The sequence below is a fragment of the Ascaphus truei genome, chromosome 2, assembly GCF_040206685.1.
Source record: "Ascaphus truei isolate aAscTru1 chromosome 2, aAscTru1.hap1, whole genome shotgun sequence".
NCBI lineage: Eukaryota > Metazoa > Chordata > Amphibia > Anura > Ascaphidae > Ascaphus > Ascaphus truei.
In genome coordinates, this window is record NC_134484.1 from 123,701,185 (window position 1) to 123,718,423 (window position 17,239).

Consider the following 17,239-nt stretch of genomic DNA (forward strand, 5'->3'; position numbering starts at 1 on the left):
CTCTGAAATCTTCACTGCGCATGCGTGCGCAATTCGCTATGGCGGCACCCTGCACCGGGACCCGCCGAAGCCCTAGCAACGCTACCGCAAGCTTCCCTGTCAACCTGCACTCCTCAATAACAGTGCGCTATGCTAACTCACGCTCCCACACCTCTCCACGAGCGCGGCTAACCTCCTAACCACCGCGGTGAGTACCCAGAGGGGGGGGCAGCAATGCAGAGGGGGGACCTGGCTACACTAACAAACTGTGTTAATCTGTAAAGCACTTTATTGCACTATTCAGCTCTGTGACGATTTGATCTTTTTGTTCTGTCATGTTTTAAAGACTCAGCTCCATATATTAGATATGCAATGACGTGAAATCTATCAAACGTAATACTTTGTCTAAATTAAAGACAAACTCCAAAAAGCACAAGAACAAAACACACAGAAGTTACAATACATATGGCTGCTCTTAAGGACTTGAGGGGCCACACCTAAATGTCAAGAGGTAATTTCTTACACAATTCACAGTTGCAATCCTATTGAGAAAAGCCCCAAACTTTTGCAGCAGAGAGTCTGTTTTGGGAATGTTTTTGAACTGTTGATGTGAAGAAAAGGTGTCTGAGATTTTTTCACTAAACGTTTCTGTGTGTTTCCCGCCATGAAAACTGTTCTGCTGCTACAATACTGGTGAAGATTATTTTTGCAAATGATAGTTGGCAAAGAATGAGTTTTTCTAAAATGTTCTTTATAGCTCAACCTTTGTAAAATTCATCATTTTACTCTTGTACACTTATGTGAGCTTTTACTAAAAATATATAGCCATGTACCCACTGGGCTACTAATTTCCCTGCCTAACACACAAGTCCTGGTATCAGTGCAGGCAGTGTTAGGGTTAAATCTATGCCCGGGTGCAGTAAACAGCTACCTACAGTATAGTGACAGGGAGGGTGTGCCTAAGGCCTAGGTACTGCCCAACAGGGGCTAAGACCTGGGATCCTCCCCTTGTAACAAAAAGGGGCTGCAGCCCAAATTCAGTGTTCTCTCTATCCTTCCACCTCTGGGGGAAGAGATGTATGCTGTGCTGGACCAGGGACCTGGTTTCAGGCGTTCCCTCCCGCAGGGGGAGTGGAAGCATCTACCCCATACTCCACCAGGGAGTGTGGGAGATAAGGAGAGACTCCTAGGGCCTCAAGCTCCTGGACTTGACTTCAGGGACACAGAGAAGAGGTTTCTGTGTATGCCAAGATGCTGTGGATGTATGCTGTGAGAGCAGAATAATGACCACTGTTATGTTTTACTCCTGCCTGGGGCTGCAGTCTTTCAGGGGGAGGGAGAGGTTTTTGAGGTTTTAGGGACTGCACCTATCTCTGATAGGCCCTGTTGGAATGGAGACGCTGCACTAAAGATAAGAGCTACAGATCCGAAAGCCTGTCCTGTCTATCCCCACTAACACCGGCGGACACTCCGTATCCTGTAAACAGGTGAGCAGCACTACACCGGTAACCAGAACCGAATCTCCCTTAGAGTGGGGAAAATGGGTTACATTTGGAGGTGCTGCTGAGATGCTGCTGCTTTGCTTGGCGCGAAAGCTGGAGCCACGCCCATCTTTTAGTGCCTGGACTCCTGGATCCACCAGGGTGTCAGGAAGCAGGGCTCACGCAACACCTCCTTACCTGTGTCGGAGGTTGTTGCTGCCGCCCCTCACCTCCCGCTGGCGTATCCTCAACGTGGGACTCGGCAATCCCGCCCGGCGCTGGCTATTGCGCTCCATCTTGTCGGGGTGCGCGCAAGAGGATCTTACACAGCGCGCGCCTCCGTCAGTATTTTATTCAACCCTCTGGGCTTCTAGCCACGCCCCCCGTGTTCAGCTGCAGCCCTGCTCCAGCTATCACACTTCACAGCTGATCACAGGCAAGGATCACAGCCTGCACCAGTCACAAGGCACTCCACGGCACACCTCCACTCTGCCTCCTTCCCTGATTGGTCCTTCCACGTATATTACCCCTGTGCTCCCTGGAAATCATTGCTCTGCATAGCTTCTGCTAGTTGGGCTAGTATTTGTGTTTGCTCTTGTTCTTCAGGTTTGACCCGGCTTGGCTTTCTACTCTGGCTCTGGACCCCTGGACACTACGCAGTCTCTCTCTGCCCTTCGATGTCGGCTCGCTCCTCTACCTCCCGGACCTCTGGCACCCTCGACCCCCGGCTACAGCAATTATCACGATCCTTCTATCTTTGGACACGGCAAGTACCTTTGGTTCCCTTACTAAAAACTCCTGGCCTGGCAACTAATTACCACATTCCGGACACACACCTCTGCTGCGGGTGCGTGGTATTATACTTTCCACCTCAGTCTTGGGACGGGTCTGGTCTGCGGGCAGCACTACCGGGACATTATGCAGAGCCCAACCGATGCAGACCAGATCGAGTCTGATGACCCTACCTTAGACCAAATTCTCTTGGCCCTGGTGGTACACCACCTAGCGTTTCCTCCCCGTCTCTACCCGGATCTCTTGGCGCAGCCACACCAGAGACCAAGATACCCGCGCCGAAACCCTACGCTGGCGATCCGCAGGCCTGCCGCGGATTCCTAAACCAGTGTGGGGTCCAATTCGAGATGGTGTCCCTTCAATTCACCACGGGACGTAAGAAAGTGGCGTATGTGTACTCCCTCTTGACTGGTGGTGACCTGGCGTGGGCTTCTCAGATTTGGGAATTACGGCCAGAGATAACCCAAGACTATGCTCTCTTTCGTCAGGAGTTTCAGCAGGTGTTTGACACTCCCGCACGCCAGTATACGGCCTCTTCTTCCCTTCTTCTTTTGTCATGGGGGCACCGTTCCGTGGCCAGATATGCTCTGGAATTCCAGACCCTAGCAGCCGAGACCCATTGGAACCAGGAGGCACTCATCGCCGTCTTCTGGCAAGGGTTATTGGATACAGTAAAGGACGAACTCTCTCATCATCCCAAGCCAGGAGCATTGGAGGAACAGATTGCTCAGGCTATTCGGATGGATCAGTGCCTCCAGGAGCGACGCTCCGAACGCCAACAACCTCGTTTTGTGCCTTTGGTCGCCACCTTTCCTAGGTTTCTTCCGGTTCCCAGACCTCTGTCGTCCTGGTTCCCAGCCCTGGAACCACCGGAGCCCATGCAACTGGGTACTCAACAGACCCGGCCACCAATACAACAACTCCGAAGGGACCGTGGGCTGTGCTTCTATTGCGTATCCCCTGAACACCTGATTCGGAATTGTCCCCTGCATCCGGGAAACGACTCCACCCAGTAAGTATAAAGGGGCTCTCCCTGGGTGCCATTTCTCCTTGCCCCCTTTCCAGTGACGAGCTCCCCAAGAAGCTTTTCATTCCTGTCACTCTTATGGGCCCTTCATTCAGCGTCTCTGCAGCCGCCTTTGTTGATTCCGGGGCAGGTGGGAACTTTGTGGATCAGGAATTCATGAAGCTTAATAATATTCCACTCATTAGGAAGAGAGTACCCATCGGACTAGAAGGGATCGACAGTCGACCCTTGAACCCGGCCTTCATTTCTCTTGCGACGATTCCCCTCACCTTATCTTTCACCGATGGCCACACTGAAACCCTTACGTTGGATGTGATGCATTCCCCCGGGACACAGGTAACTCTTGGCCTACCCTGGCTCCAGCAGCACAATCCCCGTATTGACTGGAGGGCGCGCACTCCTATACAATGGGACCCAAGACCGAAGGAGTTACTCATCTCTAGCACCATTCCTCCCATGCAACACGCGGGGATTACGGTTCCGTCAACTCCTAAGATCGACCTACCAGAGGCCTACTCCGATTTCCTGGACGTCTTTTGCAAGACTGGAGCTGAAGTTTTGCCCCCCCACAGGTCCTACGACTGTCCTATTGACCTGATTCCTGTTGCCACACTTCCTAGATCCAAGTCCTATCCTCTCTCCATTCCAGAGACCAAGGCCATGGACGAATACATCCGTGAAAACCTCGAGAAGGGCTTTATACGCCATTCATCCTCCCCCGTCGGTGCCAGTTTTTTTTTCATTAAAAAGTAGGACAACTCTCTCCGACCTTGCATCGACTATCGGGGCCTCAACCGGATCACGGTCAAGAACCGGTACCCCCTCCCCCTCATATCCGAACTGTTTAATAGACTCCAGAGGGCTAAGATCTTCACGAAATTAGACCTCCGTGGGGCGTACAACCTTATTCGTATTCGGGAGCGTGACTAAAGGAAGACCGCCTTCAATACACGTAGCGATCATTACGAATACTTGGTGATGCCCTTCGGGCTCTGTAATGCCCCAGCGGTCTTTCAGGACTTCATAAACAAAAAATTTCGAGACGTACTCAATTCTTTTGTTATTGTATATCTAGACGATATTCTCATCTTTTCCAGCAATCTCCAGGATCACATTCGACACACCAGGCTTGTCCTTTCCCGCCTCCGTTCCAATCACTTGTACGCCAAAATGGAAAAATGCCTCTTTCATCTGTCCTCTACGCCCTTCCTTGGATACATCATCTCGGACAAAGGTTTCTCTATGGACCCCGACAAACTCAAAGCCATTCTCAACTGGCCACAACCCAATTCCCTCAAGGCTATTCAACGTTTTTTAGGCTTTTCGAATTACTATAGAAGGTTTATTCGGAAATTTTCCACCATAATTGCACCCATCACCGCTCTCACGAAAAAAAGAGTCGACCCCTCAGCTTGGTCTCCTGAAGCAGCCTCAGCCTTTGAAACTTTAAAACGTACATTAGTTTCCGCCCCTTTTCTTCGACATCCTGACACGAGACTGCCCTTTTATCCTGAAGGTTGATGCATCGGATTGCGGTGCAGGAGCCGTGCTCTCTCAATGATCTTCCCCGCAAGACCAGTTGCACCCCTGCTGTTTTTTCTCAATTTTTTTTCCCTCTGCTGAGAAGAACTACGATGTGGGCAATAGAGAACTGCTGGCTATTAAGATGGCTCTTCTGGAGTGGAGACACCTTCTGGAGGGGTCTAGAGAGCCAATTTCTATTTTTGCTGACCATAAGAACCTTCTTTATATTGAGACTGCACGTCGCCTGGGCTCCCGCCAGACTCGCTGGGCACTCTTCTTCTCCAGATTTAACTACACCCTATCATACATCCCGGGCACCAAGAACGTAAAGGCGGACGCCTTATCCAGACAGTTCTCCCCGGAGGAGAGACCCGAAGAAGTTCCCGAGACTATTCTGCCCAAGGGACTTATAATTTCTGCGGCCTCATTGAACATTCTGGACAAGATCCTTAGGGCTCAAAGGAACATTCCGGGTGGTCTAGAGGTACCAGAAGGGAGGCTGTATGCTGCCCATGAATTTCGTCCCAAATTCTTAGAGTGGGGTCATTCTGCCCGCTCTGCAGGACATCCCGGCTTCCAGAGAACCCTGGACCTTATCCAACGTACCTTTTGGTGGCCTAATATGGCTAGAACCATCCGGGAATTCAACAGTGCCTGACCCACTTGCCCGCAAAGCCCTCCGACAGAAACCCTCTGGCTTACTTATGCCTTTACCTATTCCGGAACGCCCCTGGTCCCATATCTCTATGGACTTTATTGTTGAATTACCTAGATCTAAAGGGATGAACACCATCTTAGTAGTAATAGATCGCTTTTCTAAACAAGTACACTTTATTCCCCTCAAGGGGTGTTCTTCAGGTTTGACCCGGCTTGGCTTTCTACTCTTCCTCTGGCTCTGGACCCTGGCTTACGCCTCACGACGCAGTCTCTTTCCGCCCTTCGATCTCTACCTCCCGGACCTCTGGCACCCTTGACCCACAGCTTCGGCAATCACCACGATCCTTCTACCTCAAGACACGGCAAGTACCTTTGGTTCCCTTACTAAAGACTCCTGGCCTGGCAACTAATTACCACACTCTGGACACGCCCCTCTGCTGCGGGTGCGTGGTATTATACTTTCCACCTCAGTCTTGGGACGGGTCTGGTCTGTGGGCAGCACTACCATGACACAGGGGAAGAGGGCACTGAACAAATTATTCGCTGTGTCACCACTAGGGGCTTAGCCGGATGCAAACTATCGCACCCTCAGATGCACGTGGTGACTCAACAGAGACAGACCTACTGTACTTGAGACTGCTCCCTGCTACTATTGCTATTATGGCCGAGAAAGCCGCTCCCCTGCAGACATTACCAGGAGGAATCCTGTTGGTGCAGATTAATGGGGAGGACTTTCTGCAATGTGTGTGCTCACGATGTGATTACCCAGGCGGGAAATTATCAGTAAAGTCCCGCTGCAAGAGGTGTGGATCGCCTCATCTTGAGCTGGTACTGCCGTCACCACCCGCGCCTACCCAGAAGGATATGCGGGCCTTCTTTGATTTAATTTGCGGCCTGCAGCAACTCATGGAGACTGCCTCTCCCGGAGAAGAGCAGGGCTGCCTGTTGGCTCTCTACGATATGTGCCACGCAGACTGGTGGTGCATTACTATGGGCCACAGTCATGACTACAAGGCCTGGTTTGAGGAATTGGGAGCGTGTTCCCTAGAAGCGGCTGCCGAGGAGGAACAGCGCGGTCCCAATCTTACTCCTGTGAGTGACTATGTGTGCGAGACACCCGGTGAGATGCTGGGGGAGAATGGACCTTTTTCAACCTCTTTAACGGAGCAGGCGTGGGCCCACTGCCTGCGAGCTACTACCGCTCCATACTGATGACCCCAAGGTCTGTTCCTGCTGACGTGCTGCCTGAGAAGCCATTACCTGAAAATGCGGTGATGAGTGTGGCGTCCTGCCGGAAGCTACTCACCAACATATCCGACGCTGTGCTGGAGGAGATTGAGGCTGGAGGAGCTTCGTCAACCATCTGTGACGTCATCAGAGGCATCCCCACCTGAGTGGAAGATGGCTGCGGTTCCAGCAGATCTTCGCAATGCATCGGAGGTGCCTGCTCCCAGCCGGGAGGCCGATGAGATAACATCAGTCCAGCAGAGCGGTGAAGATACATACGATCCACGGGTTCCAGTGATTACCACAGTCCCGCTGAACAACGAGGGTGCTTCGGCAAAGCTGGTTCCCGTGGAGGCGTCCATCTTGGAGGTACCGGCTAGTACTTCTCCTTTTCAAGTCAATGCTGCCAACCTTCTGGTGCAACCAGAAGTTGTCATCCTGACTTCGGCCACCGGGCAGATACAGTCGTGACCTCCGCTCCGGTGAGTAAGGCCGAGGCCGACCATTTTCTCCAGCAGTTTCGTGCCCAAGGCAAGGCCAGAGACCGCAAAGCTGACCACCAGAAGATACTTGCAGTGAAGGGCCGAGGTAGGCGCCAGACGCCTAAGACATTGGGACATGATACTGATATTAAGGCCTCACCAGGCGTTACCCAGGACACTGATATTGTGCCAGAACCTACCCAGGACAATACCGTGTGGGAGGGCTTTGATGATGATGTGCCTAGGGGTGGGTGGTCCAATTATACCACGTCTTCACGGGAAGATTCCTGTAAATCTGGTAGTTCTAGACCACCATCTACTGTGGCTTCAATGCGGGATGAATGTATTAAAATGCCTAGTTCTGGTATAAAGAAGGTAGCACCATGGTGGGATCCAATGTTTCAAGAATATGTGCTGCATATGAATAGGACTAGATTTCTATTGATGCAGGGTAGCACAGTGGACAAAAATACAAAAAACACAGTGCACAACGCTCATAGTGCATTAAATGATATCTTTAGTAACCAAAATAAGAAGGTAAGTATTGTGCGTACATTTAAATAAAATAAACAAGCATTTCAGGGTTATTGTTACCCAAACACCAACGGACGCCCGTGATGGTCTCGTGGCTCTCTCCTTCTCACTCCAACAGCCTCGGTGTAGGGCCTAGATAATCTCCAATCCAGTCACTGGTAATTCAGCCCCTCGCCTTGGGTCGCCTTGGGGTAAGGCTAGTATAGTCTCACGTTTAGGTGAACAGCAGTCCAGATTGATCTCCGTTTAGGTGCGCAATGCCCGTCACTGCACAGGTCTGATTTGCAGGGGTTCATCATCTCCCTGATGAAGAGACCCACGTGGTCTCGAAAAGCGTTGGATTAAAGAACTTTGCGAACCCTCTACATCACAGCACTCCCAGAAAACCGGTCCGGTGCTCTGTAGACTTGCGACGAACTCTCGCGGTTGTATGACGTCACAGACCCGGAAGTGTTCGACCAGGACGCCAAACAGCGTGCGCTCCGTTGCTCCGTTGCAAATCAGACCTGTGCAGTGACGGGCATTGCGCACCTAAACGGAGATCAATCTGGACTGCTGTTCACCTAAACGTGAGACTATACTAGCCTTACCCCAAGGCGAGGGGCTGAATTACCAGTGACTGGATTGGAGATTATCTAGGCCCTACACCGAGGCTGTTGGAGTGAGAAGGAGAGAGCCACGAGACCATCACGGGCGTCCGTTGGTGTTTGGGTAACAATAACCCTGAAATGCTTGTTTATTTTATTTAAATGTACGCACAATACTTACCTTCTTATTTTGGTTACTAAAGATATCATTTAATGCACTATGAGCGTTGTGCGCTGTGTTTTTTGTATTTTTGTGTGCTTTTAGGGGGGACCAGAGCCATCCCTGGTGTCACAGCTGCAGACGCTCCATAAACATTTATTCACAATTAAGGTCATTTAATCAATTATATCACACTCATCACGTCACTTATATATATTGTAGTTGCGCACCTTTACTTTGTTCACCTTTTTCACTAGCACAGTGGACCACTGGTGGGAAGAGGGAGTGTTTACCCCTGAAGAAACAGTAGAGATCCTTAGGGATCGTAGTAGAGATATAAGGCTAGGGATGATAACACCTTCAGGGTTGGAGGTGGTAAAGAAAGAAACCCTATCTTCAGAGCCACTATTTTGGGTACTGCTAGTCCAAGCCTGTGGGCAGAACTAATTACAGGTCTGTGGCAGGGAAGGGGTTAATGCATTGCAGGTCTGTGGCAGGGAAGGTGTTACTATGTAACTACTATGTAGGGTTGGAGGTGGTAAAGAAAGAAACCCTATCTTCAGAGCCACTATTTTGGGTGCTGCTAGTCCAAGCCTGTGGGCAGAACTAATTACAGGTCTGTGGCAGGGAAGGGGTTAATGCATTGCAGGTCTGTGGCAGGGAAGGTGTTAATGCACCGGGTCACGCTGAGCTCCGCAGTGGTACCTAATCGAGGGCGCCACCATCTTGAGTTTGTCGCGCACGCGCATGGAAGCCTCACGCATGCGCAGGGATAGATAGTGCGGCGGCCATCAGGAACAGGCTGAGCAAGTGGACTACAAGTCCCAGCAACCTCGGGGGCTGCTAGCCATGTATGGCAGGAGGACCAATCGGACTCCTGGAGGAGAGAAGTGGTTACATTAGGCATGCAGGGACACCACGCAAGTCGGGAGCAGGACGCAGAGGAGAGAGGTAGGGTCCCATGTGCCAGTAGCCCTGGGAGTAGGCCAGCTTTCCCCTGTAGGGCCAAGTTAGTCCCCGACTCACAGTAGGCACCTGCAGCTGAATATTAAAAGCCCATAAGTAGGAACACTTTCACTGTACTACATAGTGCCAGGGCCACCGTGTCTTCGCCACGCTGTGACAGTTAACCTACGGTCCGGGATCAGATTCAGGCCACAGTATAAGAGACTCTTTATGGTGGAACGCTCCTGTTGGAGGCCACCCCACGTGGAGGCGGAAGGCGTTGTTCGAGCAGACTGACCGTTGACTTGTTCAGCTACAGCTGGGTGCTGGAGCCCCGGGCAGGTATACCAACAAGTGCACCAACAGTCCACAGGCTAGCGCTATGCCTCATACTTAGGTGGGAGTGACATTGCGGGAAGGACACTAGGGCTCTGGTGCCCCTGCACCCTAAGTACAAGGGAAATAGCCTGCAGGGATATATATTTATTTGTCTACATAGTGTATGCTTTGCAATGTATTGGTCATGCTGATTAGGTGTCTAGTAAATACTGTTATACTATAACTTGTGTATAATTACAGGGTACATTGTTCCTGTGAGGGACTATCCCGCTTGTAGGCGGACGCTCACAGAGGTATGCAAGGGAGTCTGGTTATAGTGAAATTAAATAAGGCTTTTATTGCGCCTGTTTCATTAACATCAGGAAACCATCCAAACAAGGGGTAAACAAAGCTTCTATTCACTTGGGAGTATTTCTAGTGAAATACTATGCAATCCACCACTCCCTTTAGATAAGCATGTCTCTCAGCCCCAAACATATAGCATTAAATGAACAGATATAAAAAAGTCTTATAAATGAAAATACAAAACAAAGAAGATGACCCCTCCAAAAGCACTAACCTACACTGAAATGTAAGTGTTAACAACAGTGTGCTAAACAATAATAAGTGCTAAAACAACAAATAATCTAGCAATTGCTGTAAGAGCAAGCAGCTAGGTGACAATAATGTCAGGTTATTCCAAACCTGATAATAAATAGTGCGCAAACAATAATAAAGTCCCCAGCGCTAAAGTCCAAGATACCGTGATCTTAAGGCAGTCTCTGATCTTTAAGATGGTAGTTGGACTCTGGTAAAGGTGCTCCAGATGGGATGTGTCCTTGAAATGGATGGATGCACCGTCTGAAATACAGATGACAGACACACCTGATTTGCGCAGCGTTTTTCAGCAATCAGAGCCCTATCTAAGACAGTGAAGAATCCTACTCACATAGTGAACGCCAATATGTTCAGTGGAGAGAATCTGTGCTTGTTCCCCTTCTTTCAGCTCCTTTCACGACCCCCACGTGCAGACAGCTTACTGGAGGTGACCTCAATCCACGATGGCGTCAGGGGTGGCTCCGTTACGGCACCCCCACCGATATGGGAAGGAATGGGCACAATATGGTGTAGTTTGAAAAAAACTTTTAATTAGCTAAAACACTGGAGCCACCCCTGACGCCATCGTGGATTGAGGTCACCTCCAGTAAGCTGTCTGCACGTGGGGGTCGTGAAAGGAGCTGAAAGAAGGGGAACAAGCACAGATTCTCTCCACTGAACATATTGGCGTTCACTATGTGAGTAGGATTCTTCACTGTCTTAGATAGGGCTCTGATTGCTGAAAAACGCTGCGCAATCAGGTGTGTCTGTCATCTGTATTTCAGACGGTGCATCCATCCATTTCAAGGACACATCCCATCTGGAGCACCTTTACCAGAGTCCAACTACCATCTTAAAGATCAGAGACTGCCTTAAGATCACGGTATCTTGGACTTTAGCGCTGGGGTCTTATAAATGAAAGTCTTATCTGTTCCTTGTGGTTTGGAGGGAAAATCTTCTCTGTTCCTGGTTGCTACCTTTTCTTCAGGATTTGTCAGCATTCAGGTTTAGAAGTTTCCTCTGTGTCTTGAAAGCAGCCTCTTCTGGCACAGTAGACTCAAGACGTCTGTCCCCATGTCAGTCTCACAAGTTGTGAGAGTAAGGGACAATCTCTGCTTTGTCTCCAAGTTCAGCTCAGGTGTGAGCTAAGGAGTCTCACTTCCTGTCTCAAAAGACAGGCTTTTCTAAGCAATCTAATCAGGCAGGTGGTGTTTGTTAATTGACTACCAGCAGTTAACCACCACACTGCTGGATTAGAGGCACATTACCTGAACAGGGATAACTCCCCTGTTACACCCCTACTCTGGGATCCCTCTCAGGTGGAGGCGCTGCACCAAGGAGCTCGCACTATCACTCCAGGCTCCAAGTTGCGGAGGCTCAGGCTCTCTGTGAGCCAACAGGTTAAGGCAGTACCAATAGTCCATTTAGTTACAGGGGAAACCAGGGCTACACATATGTTCAATATGGCACAGATTTTGCTCGATTAGTCTATTTTCACCTGAAAAAACGCACCAACATTGAAAAAACAACATTCACATAAAAAAAGATGAAACGTATAATTATTATGATCTATCTAATGCAGTGGTGCTCATATTCAGTATTCAAGGCCTACCAAAAATTACAGATTTTCAGGGCAACAACGTAAGTTGTTTTAGTGATAATTAGGCTGGCCTAGTAGTTAGTTGGAGAAATCCTAAAATCTTGGTCTGATGGTAGCCCTGGGGGACTGAACTTAAGCACCACTAGTCTAATGTGATTTCATTGCAACTTTATGAAATTAAAATTACCCCTATGAATGACACGTCAGTTGACCAATAAGTAAGCGGAAGAGATGATTGCATGCAGCATTATACTCATTGATCAGCTTAAATAGCATGCACTCATTTTCTTAGCTGGGACCAGTCCATCTTGACTTAACATGGAGCTTTCCAGCAGCAAAACTAGTGTAGTCCTAAAACAGGGGACCTCTCTTCAGGTTGGTACCAAAATAGCTAAAATTGGTGGAGGAAGTAGCAAATGTTATTCCAAAACTAATGGTACTAATATGTTAATATGTTATTAGTACAGCAACTTATTCTATTAGCATTTATAGTTGCCTCAAAGAGGCTTTTTATAGTTACCACAGGGATGATTTGGAAGACATGCTGTCTGTTACAGTGCTCCAGTAAGCCTCTTCTGTCAAAGTTGTCTTCAGAACACAAGGGACACTTAAAGGACTGTTGTATGCTAGAAAGTAAAGATTGGAATATGAAAATAATACATACCCGCAGAAAATAACTTTTTTTTTAATAGTACAAAACGACAAACCTTAAAACAGAGTTTTAGTCCAACATACTGATTGAGCGACACCCTCACTGTTGTACTGAAAGCCCTTACAGCACCAAATGTCAATGTTTTCGTGAGGAAGACTAAAGGGCCCATTCACGAAACTTCGATAAAATCAGTGCATTCAACCGTACTCTAAAACATGTTTGGCAAAACGGTATTCACTAAGACAAAACACCAATTTTTTTAAGTGTAGTCAAAAACTGCAAGATCGTACTACTAGTTTTTCTTCTTCCCCTAAGTGTATCGCACTGAAACAGTTTGTTTAAACTGAGGCCTGGAAGAGCTGCACGGAGACGCAGCAGAGATACCCAGATACACTGAACCTAGTATAGGGGTTCAGGGGCTGCTCCAGCTAGGTTATAAAGCTGAGCAGGTTTTACAGTGTCTAAAAGTTTTAAAAGTATTTTCTCATGTGTGCCAAGAATGAGGCTAGTGATTGTAGGGAACATATACACACACTCCCATCCCTGACACCAGAATAGGAACTCATAACTTTTAGCACACAGAAACAGGACACAAAATATTTTATTAAATGGTTATAGTTTAATGTGAATATGTGTTGGTAACCTGTATATGAACTGAGGGATTTTCTAAGTCATGGATTCCGGCCAGCCAAGATGGCAACCACGCTTGGTGCCTCTGTGTCTGTGCGGAGTTCGTACTTAAAAGCCTCAGGGATGCCAAGGTGTTAGAACATGAGGGTTACTGCAGTTCTGCCTGAGTACCCACATCCTGGGCTAACAAAAGGCTATCCGGCAACCATTTGCCCAACCCCAGACTCTGCGGAGCCTGGACAGCAGGTGGGCTCAGTATGCAAAGAAGCAGAGGTGCCAGGTTGGCGCATGCCCCATTTGCAGACTGAGAAAAGGTGCTGTGGCAGGACGGCCTGTAGCCAAGGTCAGGGAACAGTCCACACGTATAGTTTCAGGATAAATAAAAACGTTCAGTGGCTTTATTTCTCCACAGTAACATAACATGCGGGTACACTGTCCCTTTAACAAAATAAATCCTGCTCCACTTTGGGAGAAAAACTGACTAATAACACAGCAGACCTATCTAGCAGGCTGGCTGGCTAAACCAGAACCAAACCATAAGGGTACTTTAAGCAGTCAGTAAACAAATGAATAATCCTTACTTTAGTTGAAGTAGTCTTCGGTGAAATCCCTCTGGCTAAGGGCTCACGCAGCAGTGTGCTTCTCTATCTCTCTCTGGCAGCTACTGCCAGTCACATGATCCTTTATCTACCTTGCTGGCTCTCAGGTGTCAGCTAAAGAGTTCTGATTTCCTAACTTCCACCTGAGTTAACCCTTATGAGTGCTGGATGAAGCACTCAGACATATCTCCCAGGCGTAACTGATAGGAGTTGACTTCACTCTGTCACATACCTCCCCTGTTTGTGTGTGGCTAGTGTCCCACACGGCTGAAGCCCGACCCTCCACTCCTTCCCTTGACAAAAAATCAGCATTTCCATGGTCCTTTCCAGGTCTATGCTGAATATCAAAAGAGAAGGGTTGGAGGGCAATATACCACCTGGTCAACCTTGGATTTGTGTCCTTCATGGTGTTTAACTACTTCAAGGGCGCATGGTCAGTGACCAGGGTGAAGTGTACTCCGGTGACATAATGTCTCAAGGCCTCAATTGCCCATTTTACAGGGAGGCACTCCTTCTCAATAACGGAATACCTCACTTCCCTTGAGAACAGCTTCCGGCTGATGAACAGTATGGGGTGTTCAACACCATCAAATTGCTGAGACAGCACTGCTCCCAGTCCTACCTCTGAGGCATCCATCTGGATGATGAAGGGCTCTTTAAAATCTGGGCTCCGAAGAGCGGGGCCCTCTGACAGGCACTTTTTTAGCATGTCAAAGGCGTCTTGGCACTCCCAAGACCATTTAACTTGGGTCGGGGCACTCTTTTTTGTCAGATCTGTTAGGGGTGTAGATATTTCTGAAAAATTGGGGATAAACTGCCGGTAATACCCTGCTAACCCCAAAAAGGGAGCGGACCTGTGTCTTTGTCTGTGGGGTGGGGACTTCCTTTATGGCGGCCACCTTGCTAGCTAGTGGCCTTACTATCCCTCCCCCAACGGCATAGCCCAAGTACTTTGTAGTGGATTTACCCAGGGCACATTTTTTTGGATTTGCAGTGAGCCCTGCTTCTCTTAAGGACGTTAGGACTGCCCTTAACCATTTTATATGAGACTGCCAGTGTCTGCTACAGATGACAATGTCATCCAAGTAAGCCGCGGCATATGCCCTATGGGGTCGTAGTACCTTGTCCATTAACCTTTGGAACGTGGCTGGAGCCCCATGTAACCCAAATGGCATAGTGACGAATTGGTATAAACCGAGAGGGGTGGCGAAGGCAGTTTTGCATTTGGATTCTTCCGCTAGAGGTATCTGCCAATATCCTTTCGTGAGATCTAGGGTGGAGATATACTCTGCTTTACCAAGCGAATCAAGCAATTCATCCACCCTAGGCATTGGATATGCATCAAATCTGGATACAGCATTTACCTTTCGCAGATCCACGCAAAACCTCACCTTCCCATCTGGTTTAGGGACCAACACGATAGGGCTACACCATTTGCTGTGGGACTCCTCGATCACGCCCAATTCCAACATGTCTATTATCTCCCTCTCTACCAGGTCTTTTCGGCCCTCTGGCAATCTATAGGGACGGGGCCGTACTTTTACGCCAGGTTCTGTCTCAATCCTATGGGACACTAAATCAGTCTGCCCTGGCAGCTCAGAAAAAACATCTGGGAACTGGTCACATACATCAAGTAGGTCTGACCTTTGTTCCGTTGTTAACTGCTCTCCCATGGGAACCTGATGGTCAGGGTACGTACTACCCTTTGGAAGCTTTGGACCCAAATCCGTCTCTCCTTCCCGAGGGTGAATGAACAGCGATCTCATCGTTTTCCAGGGTTTCAGGAGGTACCCTTCCTGGACCCTGGTTGAGAGATCTCATAGTTCACCTCCCCGGTGCGGCGGAGAACTTGGAAAGGACCCTGCCACTTCGCAAGGAGTTTACTCTCTGATGTCGGTAGTAGTAGCATCACTTGGTCCCCAGGTTGGAAGACCCTCAAGCGAGCATTTTGGTTGTACTGCCTCTCTTGACGTTCTTGAGCAGATTTGAGGTTTTCCTTCGCAAACCGACCTATCATGTCTAGGCGGTTTCTAAGGTCTATGACATACTGAAGGGTATTCTTGGAGGGGGAGGGCTCCTCCTCCCAAGATTGCTTCAGTAGGTCGAGAATACCCGGAGGTTGGCGTCCATATAGGAGCTCAAACGGGGAGAAGCCTGTGGATGATTGGGGAACTTCTTGTACCGCAAACAACAGGAAAGGGAGAAGTTCATCCCAAGCTCGCTTTTCAGTGTCCACAAACTTCCTAAGCATAGTTTTTAAAGTACGGTTAAACCTCTCTACCAATCCATCAGTCTGAGGATGGTAGACCGAGGTCCGGACGGATTTTACCTCCAATAACTTCAGGACATCCTGCATTAACTTTGCCATGAAATTTGTTCCCTGGTCAGTTAACATTACTTGGGGAAGTCCTACCCTAGAAAACAGTTCTAACAGCCTGTGAGCAACCTGTTTAGCAGTGGCTGATCACAGAGGGAAGGCCTCAGTATACCTGGTAGCATAATCAACAACAACGAGTATAAATTTATGTCCCTTCGCAGAGGGTTCTAAAGGTCCGACCAGATCTACCCCAATTATCTCGAATGGGACGGCTACCAAGGGCAGAGGAACCAAAGGAGCCGGCTTCTGTCCTTTTTGGCTAGTTAACTGGCATTTAGGACATGTCTCACATAGTTTCATGATGTCACCATGTATGCCTGGCCAGTAAAACCGGGACGAGATGCGGTCCGTGGTCTTATCTCTGCCCAAATGACCACCCCATGGGAGAGTATGGGCTAGGGTAAGCACTGTTTTAATCAACCCTTTAGGGACTAGCATCTGTCAAATGACCTCCCCTGTTTGTGTAACCTTATTCACACGATATAGTATGTCATTCAACAGTTCAAAATGTGGAAACACTTTTACACCTTGTTCATCTATTATCTTCTTGTTGACCTGTACCACCTTCTCATATTGTCTAGCCAGAGCTGGGTCCTCCCTCTGCCTCTGACGGAAGTCAGGAAGATCCAGGTCTGGCAACACTCCCGTATCTATCTGTTCCCCACCCTGGTCATCCCCAGCTATGACCTGCAGTCCTTTGGGCTGACTAATGTTACCAAAAGTCCCAGCCTTTCTTAACCAGTCCTCTTTTTCCGCACGTCTCTGTTTACGTGTCTTTGGGACATGGTGTCTACGGGGGAAAATCTCTGGGGGAAAAGGGAACAAGTCTCCGGGCTTCTCCGGTACCAGAGAAGTAGGCTCCGTAGGAGTAGGGGCCAACAATGTTTCGAGGTAGAGCCAGTCTCGGCCAAGTAGAACAGGAGCAGGTAGCCAGGGAGCAACTCCCACTAGTAGGCTAGCCTCTTGATCCTGGATATGCAGTGTAACGTTCGCCGTCGGGTATCTCTTTGTATCCCCATGGATACACTCGATATTCCAAGGAGAGTCATAAGATAGTCTATTGCTTGGAAT

The 17,239-nt window shown here is 48.8% G+C and overlaps 1 protein-coding gene across 1 annotated transcript in view; it reads right to left on the reverse strand.

Moving 5' to 3' along the window:
• LOC142486048 (E3 ubiquitin-protein ligase RNF138-like) overlaps positions 1–17,239 on the reverse strand; it is a 61,282-nt gene that overhangs the window by 16,441 nt on the left and 27,602 nt on the right. The window contains exon 6 of the mRNA XM_075584714.1: positions 12,431–12,536. Within this exon, the coding sequence (XP_075440829.1) occupies positions 12,431–12,536 (106 nt within the window). The remainder of the gene's footprint in view (positions 1–12,430; positions 12,537–17,239) is intronic.